Consider the following 13,599-nt stretch of genomic DNA (forward strand, 5'->3'; position numbering starts at 1 on the left):
CAGCTGACACAAATTTTCAGGCCATTTGAGCACTGACAAGTGTTTACCTTCTCTCCCGTATTCATTCTCTTGCTGGAAGAAAAATCTTTCAGAGACCGGGTGACTTCCCTGGAAAATGGAAGAAGGCAGGTAAGCTTCACAACCACACCAAGGGCTCTCTGTGAATGCTGCAGAAGTCATGCACTAGCTTTCCTGAGGCTGCTGTGGCATCTCTCCCACCACAGAGGTATGTGTGCAAAGTGACTTTCTAAGAGAAGTGAAATACACTGTTTTCTAACTAATATTCTAAACCAGTGGATTCCAGAGTAGGGCATACCAGATGATTCCAGAGACAAAGAGAAGAAAATCTATTTGTGTTCCTTTTAACTCATCCTTTTCAAATAAAGAAATATACTTTTTTGGGGGTGCTGGGATTAACCTCGGGCTTTGTACACCTTAAGCATACATCCTACCATCAAACTACATTCTTAACCCTGAAATATATATATTAGTGCAATAAGGCATATAATTAACCCATAAATATATTTAATCATTAGAAAAGTATGTGGGTCAGTATTTTTTAAGGTTGAGTGATTAAAAAGATTTGGAGATCATTTCTCTAAACAACAGAACTACCCAAGAATGTACTGTTTTTTTCCTCCTGAATTTCCTGAGGGTATCATCAACTCAATGTAACAGAATGTGTCTTTCTGAAAAAACAGAACAGTTACCTACAGCTGAAAGGGCTTATAACAATGTCTAATTTTTAGAAACATTATGCAGCATTTACAGAGCAAGGCACAGTTCAGGAGGTAGAAACTGCAGGCAGGGAGGTAGGACTGCACACCCCCTCTATCAAAGACACAGCAGTACACAGTATGTCTGAATCTTTCAAAGCAATGAACTGGCTTTAAAACACGTGTTTGGGACTCCAAAGCTTAATGCGTCTGGAAGGTGATTGGAATATGGGGCAGTGTAGCCGGCTTGCTGTCGGGAGGCCGGCGCTGTTGGAGCAGATGGTCAGTAGGCACACAGCCTGGAAAGGTTTATCTCAATCTCCAGCTTTGCCTTTCCCTCTCAGCTTCCTGTCCACCGTGCCCCCCTACCAGGCTGTCATGTTTTGGAGCCAGCTGACTATGGACTTAACTATGAGCTGAAATAAACTTCTCCCTTAAGTTGTCGGCATCAGGCATTTTGTCCCAGCAAAGAGGAAAGAAACTAAGATGATGTTTATAAAGCACTGTTCTGGGAGAGCTACAAATGCTTCCCAAGAATCCTAAAACCACCTAATGCAGAATGGATTTCCTAACTTAATGAGGATGGAACAGCTCAAATTCAGAGAAGGGATGTGTCATTTTTGGGAACATGCTGATGGCTTGGCCAGGGAAGGAACTGACTCCCGAAGGTGCCTAGAGCATAGGTATCACCCACAGACCCAGATGAGATGCAAACAGTGGAGAGGGCGGAGTTTGCGCAAGTCTTACTGGGACACCTCTGCGATGTGCTTGTGGCGTAGTGCTATCCACAGGTCATCATCCTCATCCAGGAGCACTTCCTTCACCCGCGCCTCTCCGATGCCGCTGGTCTCATACCTAGGGAGGAGACAGACTCAGGGGGAGCCCCCCGTCACAGCATTCACTGGACCCCCTTCTGGTTTATCACGACAGCACCCTAGTCCTCAGCTGCCAGGTGACCAAGTGAATGGTTCCTGATGTGCTGGTCAGGTCAGCTGTGGCAGCTCGAACCCCAGGAGAGACTTGGCATTCTACTCCAAGTCAACAACTTGGTTAATACTTGAAGGTCAGCTGATCTGAGAGGCCCCCACTCCCTAGCCTGAGCCACCATGTCCAGGGCATGAAGTCGGGTGATATGTGGCTGTGGAGTTATGAGGAGGGGAACGGCAAGGCTCCCTTTCCCAGAGAGGGAAAGGGCTGGGACATCATCCCCAAATGTGTGGTGCCAATATGGCTTGTAACATCTCCCTACAGCAGGCCTGCAGCTCAGTGTTACATGTGAAATCAGGAACTGCGGGAGGAAGCAGAATTGTAGGGACTGAAAGGCAGAGGAGCTGAGAGTCACTCAATGCTACAGGATAAATGACACTAAAGCCATACAACCTGCTTCCATAAAGACAAAAATTGGGGTGTTTTTGTTTTTGTACCGGGGATCAAACTCAGGACCTTGTACTTGCGAGGCAGGCAGCGGCACCACTGAGCTAAATCTCCAGCCCCTAAAATTGGTTTTTAGAAACTCAGTTTTTGATCAAAAAGTATTTTTATAAAGTTGTTGTTTGGTTGTTTTTGGTACTAGGGAATGAACTCAGGACCTTGCACTTGTGAGGCAGGTGCAGTGCCACTGAGCTAAATCCCCAGCCCCCAAAATATTTTTATAATGAAGAAAATGGTTCCACTACAGAGAAAACTCCTAGTTAATGTATTCTGTTGTCACATTTTGTGATCTATAATTGAGAACTTTCAATTCTGAGTAAGATAAATATACTCAACACATGAAATCAACCTAATAACCTACCCAAGCAGGTAGAAACTGTGTTCAGGTGAGGACATTCCTGACCTCCCTGGAAAGGGGTATGAATCCCCTCCTAGAAAGGGTATTTGGATTCAGGGAGCCCACAGCAAAGCTTACAGCCATATTGGAGAGACTGTATCAATGTATATACTTTTTGGGATTAAAAAAACCCTTCCTTTTCTTAGAGACATTCTCAATTCATCTGCAAAGCCCCAGTCATTCTGGAGTCTGTAACACTACTTACTTGTAAACGTCATTTTCAATAGGCAGCAGATCATAACTCATAGCCTGAAAAGTCAGTTCGTGGAGCACAGGTGAACTGGGGTCAAAGCCTCGGTCCAGGATCAGGAGCTGAGAGCGTGCCTTGTCTGGGCCCTGGGGGGAAACAGAGATGCTTCAATGGGCACCCACCCAATTCAACCTCTCCAACTAGTGGAGCCCCTCTCCTCTCGTGAAAGGGCAACAGGAAGCAAACCTACTAAAACAGCACTGAGTAGTAGGTTTATGCTTGACAACAGGACCAGTAAATTCCATGCGAGACTACTGTTTCTGTTACCTAGTGAGGGCTCTTTGAAGCAGATCTGAGAGTGGCTGGGGGCCAAAGGGAGCTTATGTAGGAGGACTGCCCAGGTTCAGCTACAAAGGAGGTGATCAACCATCTGTTGTGTGGGGGACCAAGACGTTCCCAAGACCTCGGACTCTCAATTCTAAATGCAAGGTAGCAATGGAATAGCTCTGCATCTCTTTTTTCCTTTTTATTGTCCCTTCTCTCTTTTTTGGGGAGGGGTGGTGCTAGGGATTCAACCCAGGGCCTCACACATGCTAAGCCTGTGCTCTACCACTGAGCTACACCCCCAGGCCCCAGCTCCCCGTGTTGATTGGAGTGGTGGTTGCACAAATCTATGCCTGTGTTAAAACTGTACAAAACTGCACGCACACCAGGTACATGCAGAGATTAGTGAAATCTGAATGAGGTCTGGAAATGGTACCAATGTCAACTGTCTTTGCTATTGTATCACAGGGGGTTTCCTTGGATGAGGTGGATTCAGTGCTAAACTGGGAAAGTCCTGGCAAACAGCAACAGATTGGTCCCCATGGTTGCTCTGAACATACCTGGCTCATGCTGACCCAGGGCTCTAGGCAGTCACAGGAATAGCAGCCTCACACAGGCTCTGTGGGCAACAGACCTGCATTTCCCCAGGGACTGTCCCTAAACACTGTGGTCACTTGGTAAGAACCTCGTGGTCCCAGCCTGTACTTACCTCCCCCATTGTTGGGTCATCAGCTTTATAGGCATCAAGCTTGTCCTGGATTAGCTGAGCCAGCAAGGCGTTGTCCTTGTATTCCCTGACAAAGGAGGAATGATGGGGTGAACGGCCGTGTACCCAAATGATACATGGACTGTCCCAGGAAGATGCAGGACAGTGCAGGGAGGGTTAGGAGACATAAGCGTTGCCTGTACTGTTTGTTTTATAGTGAGAATATATTCATAAAGAAAAAGAATATATTCATATATCACATGTATCTTAAAAAAGAAAATACTTAGCTCAGTGCTGGAACATAAATGATTTTCTTGATCCTTCTCTTTTAAAAACAATCTAAATGAAAGCAGTAGTCTTTCCAGCAGCTTCAGATAAACAATCACATTTCAACAGCTGGCCCTGACCACTCATCTTTTTCCTGTGATCAGAAGTCTGACCCTGACCTGTGTGATTCTCACTTCTCTTGATTCAGATTCCCTTAGGTCTTGCTCTGTCTTGCTGGCTAGTGACATTTCTGTCCACAACACCAGACCAACAGAAGTGAGAGCCTAGGAAGCTCTCCCCTTGGCGGAGTCTGACAATGCTTCCTGGACTTCACCTGGCTTTGGACATGGAATGAGGTTGGTGCCCAACCTCTCTCTCAACAGCCTCAGTGCCATACAGTCTAAGTTCCCACTGCTCCATGAGGGGAGATGGCAAGGCCATCAGGCTCTTGCCACAGAGTGCCAACAATGGGGGCAAGCTGGTGTCAGCGCAGCCATGAACAGGAGCTTTTCTAGAGCCCTCAGTGTCAGCAGGCAATGAGGACAGGCACAGCACATGATCCCCGGAACCACTGGGCTCTGGGTCCTGCAGCTCAATTCCTTGGCAGCCAGCCCATGGAGTCTGGAGTGCCTGGGCTGCAGAGTCCGCCAGACTCCATCCTTCCCTCCTCTTTGGCTCCTCTGGCAGTAGCTCCCACTTTTCCTCACCTTGCCTCCTGCTCCCAATCCTGGCTCCGTGAGCCTACAGCACTGGGTTCAATCCCCTAGACGCTTCCCAGCAAAGCCACTGAAGGATAGAATCCCAAGTCTGGCCATTCAAGCCTCCAGAAGTGGCTGCATCCAGCTCTGTGCCCTATGTGGTGCTGGGCTACTGATCCTCCCCAAACTTGCCCTTTGCTTTTGCAGCTCCAAGCTTTGCATATAGCAATGGCAAGCCAGCTGTCCACACAAAATGCCCTCAACGTCCTCTTCATCTGTCTATTGAGATCAGAACCTGTCTTTCAAGTCCCAGCTCAGACATCACCTCTAGCTTAAAGCTCTTCTTCATCCTCTGCCCACCCTCGGTGTCTGGAGGCAACTGCACAGTACTGCAGATATGTACACCTCAAACACGTTAACATCCACACTTTCCCAACCCTACCAGATCTGGGGCTTCTGAGGACAGGCTGCACCTTCAGCTTTACTCGGCACACAGCACTCAGCACACAGCAGTGAGCAGGAACTGAATGGCTTCTGAAAGTCAGACAACCATGCCCTAGGGCTTATACTCGCCACACCATACCTTACTCTCAAAAACCTCTGCAAAAATGATACTTGTTTTTAAAGGTTAGACAGAGATTAAAAAATAGGAAATTTGGGCTCTAGTTACATGGGGGTTTAAATTATGCTCTTTTCTGAATATTCTATTATATTCACAATAAAATTTACAACTTATCTTTTAAATAAATGAAGATTGAAAGATTTTTGTGTGTATGTGTGGTGCTGGGGATAGATGGAACCCAGGGCTCCGCATGAGCTAGGCAAGTTTGCTCTACCATTGAGCTGTGTCCCCAGCCTTTGAAGAATAATAGTAACTGAGAGACTCTAAAGTTTTTTTTGTTTGTTTTTTTTAGTACTGGGATTGAACCCAGAGCCTTTGCACTTAGCTACAGCCCCAGCCCCCATTTTCATTTTTTTAAGATAGCGTATTACTAAGTCACTCAATTCCCCAGGTTAGCCTTGAATTTGCAATCCTCCTGCCTCAGCCTCCTAGAATGCTGGGATTAGATGTACACCACCACCCCAAATCAAGATCCTTAAATCTTGACTCTCTTGACAGTTATCAAGATACAGGGACAGCTCCTCTCTTGGGGACACATGGGTTGCCGCTCACAGTAGACTGTGCTGCCTTACCCCCGATACCGCACAGCTGGGTACTCCTTCAGGGTGGCACACAGGGTTGCGATCTGCTCTGCCAGCCGCTCCAGGATAGGGTTCTTCATCTGAGCCTTGTGGGGACTGTAGAAGCTTTGGAAAGAGTCAGCAGAGTCCAAAGAATACACCTGAGGAGAAAAAATAAACATGGTGTGTGGTCCAGAATGGTGGGTGGTCAGAGTCATCTCTACCCTGGTAGTGGAACTATGGGACGTGCTTCCATTTATTCCAGTGCCAGGCCTGCACTGAACACTTGGGAACTGTTAGTGACCAAAACATCCTGTCCCCAAAAAGGTCTGTAATATAGTAGGGAAGGCAGATAATAAATAGGATGAAAAGTAAGTTGTATGGTATTGAGAACTTGTAAATATGTGAGAAAATAATACAGCAGGGAAAGAGCGCCCAGGAGGGCTGGCACGGAGGACACTGGGACTCATGCAGAAGCGACATCTGAGGTGAGGTGTTTGCCACCAACCGGGGACCTCTGGGAGGGAACTGTGTGTGCGCATGTGTGCACAAGCCAAGGACCAACGAGGGCAAATGTGAGCCTAGGGTGTCAGACAGACAATAAAGAAGCCAGGTGGAGAAAAGAGGAGGTTGGTGTAAGATCACACAGGCCATTATGAGTTTGGTTTCAATAAAAAGGGAATGAGCTGGAAACTGTAACACAACTGTAGGCAGATAAGGGGCTTTTTATAGATTTAATAATATCCTGTCCTCAGTAAAATGTTCTACGTGTTCTACATATTCTTCCCTTCACTCCTCCTCCACTTTCTCCTTGTTCTTCTCCCCTATTCGTCTTCTTATCCCCTTCTCCTTCTCCTCTTTCTTCCTCTTTCTCTCTCTCAGGGTCCTAGAAGTTTAAAATTCTCTCTTAAGCTACTGAGTCTATCAGCTACCTGTAATGTCTCAGGTTCTTGTTTTTATTATTTTATTTTGGTCCTGAGGATTGAAGCCAGGGCCTTCACACTAATCTGTATGCCCAGCCCTTTTTATTTTTTACTTTGAGACAAGGTCTCATCCAATCAATAAACTGCCCAGTCTGGCCTCAAATTTATAATCCTTCTGCCTCAGCTCCCCAGAATGCCTGGATTACAGGCATGTACCACTACACACAGCTAAAGTTCTCCTTTATATAAACTACTTTTATCTCTTGAAAAAGTAATTTTTAAGAAACATTTATTATTTCTTAAAATTTCTGAAATATTGCTGGCATGGTGGTACATGGCTGTAATTCCAGCTACTCAGGAAGCTAGGGTAGGAGGATCCCAAATTCATGCCAGCCAGGACAATTTAGTGAGATCTTGTCTATAAATAAATAAGGACTAGGATAGTGGTGGCCAACTTATGGCACACATGCCTCAGTGGGCACACAGAGCCTTTTTTGTCAGCATGGAAGCCAAGTCATCCCAGCATCCAAGCATTAGATATTCAGATTTAATTGCAGTGTTGGCACTTTGTGATAAATAAGTGGGTTTTGGGTTGCAGTTTGGGCACTCGGTCTCTAAAAGGTTTGTCATCACTGGACTAGGACTAGAGGATGGTTGGATCTGCTAAAGCTGGATTTTGTTCAACCCAGGTGGTCACAGGACTCACATAGAGGAAAAAATTTCCTGCTCTCAAGCAGGAAAGAGGCTGTAAGCCAAGTGAGAAGGGAATGAGACATCTCTAAATGTTCACGCTGCATCTTTTCCACCCCTTCTTTTCTAAGAATAGGTTGCTCTCTGGTTCTAGAAGCTGATCCATAAACATCCAATATGCCACAATCATCTTTTACCACCACAAAATGCATTAAAGTCCTGTGGTATTTTTATTCTTTATTTGTTAGAAGATATTTTTAAAAGCCTTAAAAATACTAAGATAAATTTAGTATATTCTCTCACAAGCACTTCACCTTTACTGGTTTAACAATTTTGGTTTTTTCCAAGGGGAGAAATTTGCTGCCATGGCCTTTGGTGCGTGAATTGTTAACAGTTAATGACAGCGACGACCATCTGTTCTTTTAACACGTGACAATACAAGGTTATCTCCAATAAAAAACGATCTCCTCTGAGGCAGATGGGATCCTCTGATGCCCTCCCCTCCTCTGATTTTAGATTGGCTACTTTTGGTTATCCAAGGAGTCAGCCAAGAGCAGTGAACACTGAGCAATGATGATGTGCACATGAAGAAAGGAACAGTGGCTGCTATAAAATCAGAAACACTGGGCAAGTTAGATGAAGGCACTGGGAAGACATCACGAAAAACCATTTCCATTAAACAAACACCCACATATAACATGCCATTTAGCCAATTCAGAACTCAGAACTACCCTACCCTGCTTTTTTTACTGCCCTACCCTCTCAGAGCATCAGGTAGGATCACGAGGACAATGAGGGTGCATGCAGTCCCTGCCCAGCCTCACCTGGGATTCATACGGGAGAAATGCAATGTTGATTTCCGTCAGTGTTTTGATAACTTTGGCTGCTCGAGATTTTACCAGCTCATTAAACAGGGCATCTGGACAAGCTACAAGAAGGACAAAAGAGTCAGTTTCCTGGGCCAGGGATTTAGCTCAGTGGTTCTGCCTCCTGGCTTGAAAGAGGAAGGACCTGAGTTCCATCCCCAGCACCAAAAAAAAAGAAAAGAGTCAGTTTCCTGTCTCCTTGCTGGTTCATTTAACAGCTACACACATCCAATGGATTCTTTATTATGCAGATTTTTACTTTATTCTTTTTGAGACAGGACCTTGCTATGTAGTTCAGGCTGGCCTCTCCCAGCGATTGATCACTTGCCCCAGCCTCCCAAGTGCTGAGATTATAGGCATGCACCATGCCTATACCTTATTATTCAGATTTTAAAAAGGCAAGTTGAAAGTTTATCCTATCCTAAAATATCCAACACCTTTAGGGTATAAGAGGAATGGCAAACCACTTGGAAGGCCCTCAACAAGCCACAGAGAAACAAAAAGCAACAGATTGAGATATTAAGGGCTAATAAAAACTATTATCTGATTCCAAGGAAAAGAAGGGAGTTAAAAAAAAAAACAGAAGCGCAAGAACCTGAGTTTGATCCCCGGTATGAAAAACAAAACAAAACAAAAAAAAAAAACAGAAGTGATGTGGGGAAAAGGAACTCTACTACATTGTTGGTAGGAAGGTAACTTAGTACAATCTCTATGAAAATCAGTGTGGAGATTCCTCAAACAACTAAAAATAGAAATTCCATTAGACTCAGCTATACCCCTTCTAGGAATCTTCCCAAAAGAGTTAAAATCATATTACAGGGACACATACATATCCATGTTTATAGCAGCACAATTCATAATAGCTAAATCTCAGATACAGCGTACTGTATATGTTCATCAACAGATGAATGGACAAGGAAAATGTGGTATGTATACCCAATGGAGTACTATGCTGCCATAAACTTGAGGCATTTGTGGGCAAATGGATGCAAATTGAGAACACAATATTAAGTGAAAAAAGTCAGACAAACAAACTCAAATACCCCATGGTTTCTCTTATATGAGAAACACAACAAAACAGAAGAGAGATACATAGGAAATAAGAAGTTCAAATACTTCCCCAAATACAAATTCCATTGTTTTAAAAATATTTCAATAGGGGGCCGGGGATTTAGCTCAGTGGTTTCGCCACCTGCTGCTGCGTAAGTGCAAGGACCCGAGTTCGATCCTCAGTACCAAAAAAAATTTCAATAGGGCTGGGGATTTAGTTTAGTGGTTCCAGCACCTGCCTTGCAAGTGCAAGGTCCTGAGTTCGATCCCTGGCACTAAAAAATAAATAAATAAAAAATGTTTCAATATGCATGTTAATTGGGTTCATTTATACTATTAGTTTTCTTTTTTTTTTGTTACCGAGGATCAAACTCGGGTCCTTGTGCTTGCAAGGCAGGCGGCGGAACCATTGGGCTAAATCCCCAGCCCTACTATTAGTTTTCTTAAGTCACCGAAAAGAAAGATTTGTGTTATTATCTATTTTGTGCTTTTTTATAAGAATCTTTTTGGTTTATATTTTGTATTCCACTTTGAAGATTACAATACACAATGTAATAACTATTATTATTCTCTTATTGTTTGATTATGAAATTTTATTTTTTCATAAAATAAAAAGAAACAGAAGTGATTAAGAAGGGATAAAGAAAGGCCTGTAGTATAACCAAGCACCACTCATTTAACTTATAATAAGCAAAAGAAGGAAAAATGAAGTCAGTGGGAAATGTGATGCAGGCACCCACACTTCCCTGAGCCTCTAAGGAGCCAGTTGCACAGAGGCCCCGCTGGCGAGGACCATGACCTCCAGCGACTGTCCTAGGCCAGAGGCTTCAGGTGTCCAGAAATGCATTCCTAGCTGACTGTCCCTACTCCTCCCTTTGTTACTCCCACTCAAATGCTTTGATTATTCTGCACTAAGCCCTTTCCATTTCCTCAGTGGTGACTTGATGGGGTGAAGCCTAATACTGTCTACTCTGCAGCTTCTCATCTCTCACAGGTTCTTTTCTAGGATCCATGAACAACCCACTCAAAATACAAAAACCAACTCCAGGATGGTGATGTAGGTTCTACTGATACAAAGACCACTGGATGGACGTCACTGTATTGAAAACCCGAAGGAAACGCACTACAGGTTAGAGTGCTGGCTGTAAGTCTGTGCCAGGAAACCCTAAGGCAGCAGCAGGAAAAAGCTTCTCTGCCGGAAGCCTCTGTCCTTAGAAGAGAAACCTGGTGAGCTTTCTCCTCAGGAAGAACTGCATGATCTAGGAGGCTTGTATGGGTGTGTGTTTATTTCTGTCTCTTAGGAATTCACTTTCTGAAAAGAAAATAAAAGATCAGGACAACTACAGCAACAACCTGTTTCTTCCCTGTTGATCTGACCCAGTGTGAGTTCAGCAGAGCGGGTCAGAAATGCGAACGTGGCCAGACGAGCACAGCTCACAGCTACTTACAGTCAGTGAAGAAGACGTGTGCAGCCCGGTATTTAGCAGTCGGTGGGTCCTTAAAGTCACTGATGAGAGAGTGGACAGACTGTGGACAGAAACAAAAGAGGGCGCTAAGGGCAATTACAGATGCAAATAGGACTGAGAGCTGAACTGAGTGACATCCAAGCTGGGTCAGGCTACCTGCACAAAATAAGGAAGGGTTTTTTGACATATAATTCTGACACTCATATTCCGCCATAGTCAGGGTTTTCAGGACTTAAAATTAGGGTTATTTCAGAGTTTAGCCCATTCCAGAATGACAGTATGAGGGTCATGATACTTGAGTTCCTGATCCACAAAACTGAGCAGAAACCTTGGGAAGATTCATATTGATGAAGCTCTGGGAATTTAATTGCATCTGCAGGAACTCATACGTAAGTCAGTTTTCAAAAGTGATAAGAAAGTGTGAAAATCAGAGATACTGGTTTGTGACAGAGTCTAGCTCAACTGCCCAGTTGGGATGGAATTGGAATTCTCCTGCCTCAGCCTACCAAATAGCTGGGACTATAGACATGAAGCAAATATCATGTCTGGCTCAGGGAAATTTTTTTGATATAGGTTAAAATATATAATGTAATGTCTCAGGACTCAGGAGGCTGATGCATGAGGACCGTTGCAAGTTCAAGACTAGCCTGGGCTACATAGTGAGTTCAAGGCCAGCCTGAACTATACAGCAAGACTCTGTCTCAAAAAACTGACTAAGAGACCTAAGACAACTACTAACCAAAGTAAGGACATAGGCCTTGTCTGGATTCTGACTTTAACCAATCCCTCAAAATTATAAGACAGGTAAACAGGAATACTAACTGGCTATTGATGAAATAAATTTGAAATCAAAATACCAAAGCCTGGAGGTGGAGAGGACTGCTAGAGGGAAAACTAATGATCCAGGGGACACCAGCTCTGACTTTCTGCATAGTTGCTTAATATAAAAGGTTTAATATACTCTTCACTTCCCATTGCACAACCCTCCCTCCACGTCTCGTCTGTGGATCGCATGCTTAAACAAAGCAGTGTGTTAAATGCGTGCTTAACCTAGAAACACGGGGTGCTATGCACCAGAGATCCCAAGCCAGCATGTGTAAGCTAGCCTGAGCTCTTCTCTTCTGGAGGATTTACCTTCTCTGGAGGATTTACCTTCTCGGATGGAGTGATAAGATACACGGCCTCCAGGCTGGGGAGCGGTTCTCTGCGCTTGTTGATGTCTTCCACAACTAAAGGACAAAACAGCCCACAGTGAATATGAAAACCTGACTCAGGACAATAAAACTAGAAGCAATACAGACAAGCCACCCCAAGACTGGCAGGTCAAAGGCTATAATAAGGAGGGAGAGAAAGAACCCTCACCCCTCCTTAAAGTTCCCATACTCCTTGGGTGTGAGCTCCACTGTTTTGTTATGACCAAGATGTTAGAAAACCGGATTATTTTCCTTGAGACAGGGTCTAGCTAAGTTTCTAAACTGTCCAAACTGGGCTCAAACTTACAGTCCTCTTGCCTCAGACTCCCAGAAAACCTGAACTCTTATCACACTAGATAGTTCCCATTTCAGTTTAAGTAAATTTCTTTGTTGTAAGAGAAAATGGCAATGGCTGGCTCATCCTGTCAAGATGTCTCTTTCTTTAGCTTTTCCTTATCTGTCCTAAATAACCTCAATTTCTTTAGAATTTCTATGCTGGGTTTATTTATCAACAATTTGTTTATCATAGTTTTATCATTTTTCTCCGTACATCAAATGAAGAGATTCCAAACATATCCTTCATGTAATATTGCTCCTCTTAAGAGTTCAAAGATGAAAAATTCTGTTTTGTTACAGCAAGCCACAGGCTTTGGACTGCAGAATTTCCTTTATGACCATATCAACTACTTCACCTGAGCAAAATAGCTTTGAAAGCTTTCTTATCTCACTAGTCACCAGATAACGTTTAGGATGCGTGACCTATACCACACTGTCCTCTGGCACACTCAAGAGTGTACAGCCATGGATTATTCTTCTATACAGATGTTTTATATAAAAAGGCATCATTTTAGAAGTGTTCCTTATAACATTTATAAAAACTCTCACCCCAAATAATGCTCAAATTAATCCCCTAACCATCTTCTTTACCAGTAGTTGTAAGAGTTTTAAATCTTATAGTCTACTAATGCTTTCCCCAAAATGTTTTGGGGCCTCAGCATATAGTTGTGAACTTTTTAATTTTGCTAAGAGAGGACATATTTTGAAATCTGCCTTTGGGGTTTCAAAGAATTGTGTGTGGTGGTAGGTGCCAAGCTATCAGAGGAAGTCAGGGTAATGTCTAACATAGATGAATTGAGAGATAATAGTATAAGCATTTATTTAGAAAAAAAAAAAAAAAAAAAAATATATATATATATATATATATATATGAGAAACAAAGGAAGAACAAGGTGGCTGCTCCAGGACAATGGACCCTAGAGGATGAGGACAGAGTGTTAAGCTTATTAATTCCATTTGGCTTTTTCCCCTTTCTCTGAATTTTTTTCTTTGATAGAGACAAACAGGATTGGCTTATTTGCTTGAGGAGGTCTCATTATGCTGCCGAGGCTGATCTTGAGCTCCTGGGCTCAAGCCATCCTTCTGCCTCAGCTTTCTGAGTAGCTGGGACTATAGGTACGTACCACTGCATCCACGTGAAAAAAAATTTAAAAATTCAGCCAG

General features: G+C 43.7%; 1 protein-coding gene across 2 annotated transcripts in view; it reads right to left on the reverse strand.

Annotated features, from left to right (window-relative positions):
• The window catches only part of Stxbp1 (syntaxin binding protein 1), a 70,727-nt gene that overhangs the window by 19,021 nt on the left and 38,107 nt on the right, over window positions 1-13,599 (reverse strand). For both annotated transcript variants that reach the window (XM_013073751.3, NM_001310287.1), the window contains 8 exon segments: window positions 12,059-12,135; window positions 10,889-10,967; window positions 8,349-8,452; window positions 5,924-6,072; window positions 3,768-3,852; window positions 2,750-2,880; window positions 1,464-1,571; window positions 48-108 (listed from right to left, as the gene is read on the reverse strand). In XM_013073751.3, the coding sequence (XP_012929205.1) occupies window positions 48-108; window positions 1,464-1,571; window positions 2,750-2,880; window positions 3,768-3,852; window positions 5,924-6,072; window positions 8,349-8,452; window positions 10,889-10,967; window positions 12,059-12,135 (794 nt within the window).

This window comes from Heterocephalus glaber, unplaced genomic scaffold (genome assembly GCF_053883595.1).
Source record: "Heterocephalus glaber isolate CG9 unplaced genomic scaffold, H.glaber_assembly_v1.0 deba00001479, whole genome shotgun sequence".
NCBI classification, from domain to species: Eukaryota; Metazoa; Chordata; class Mammalia; order Rodentia; family Bathyergidae; genus Heterocephalus; species Heterocephalus glaber.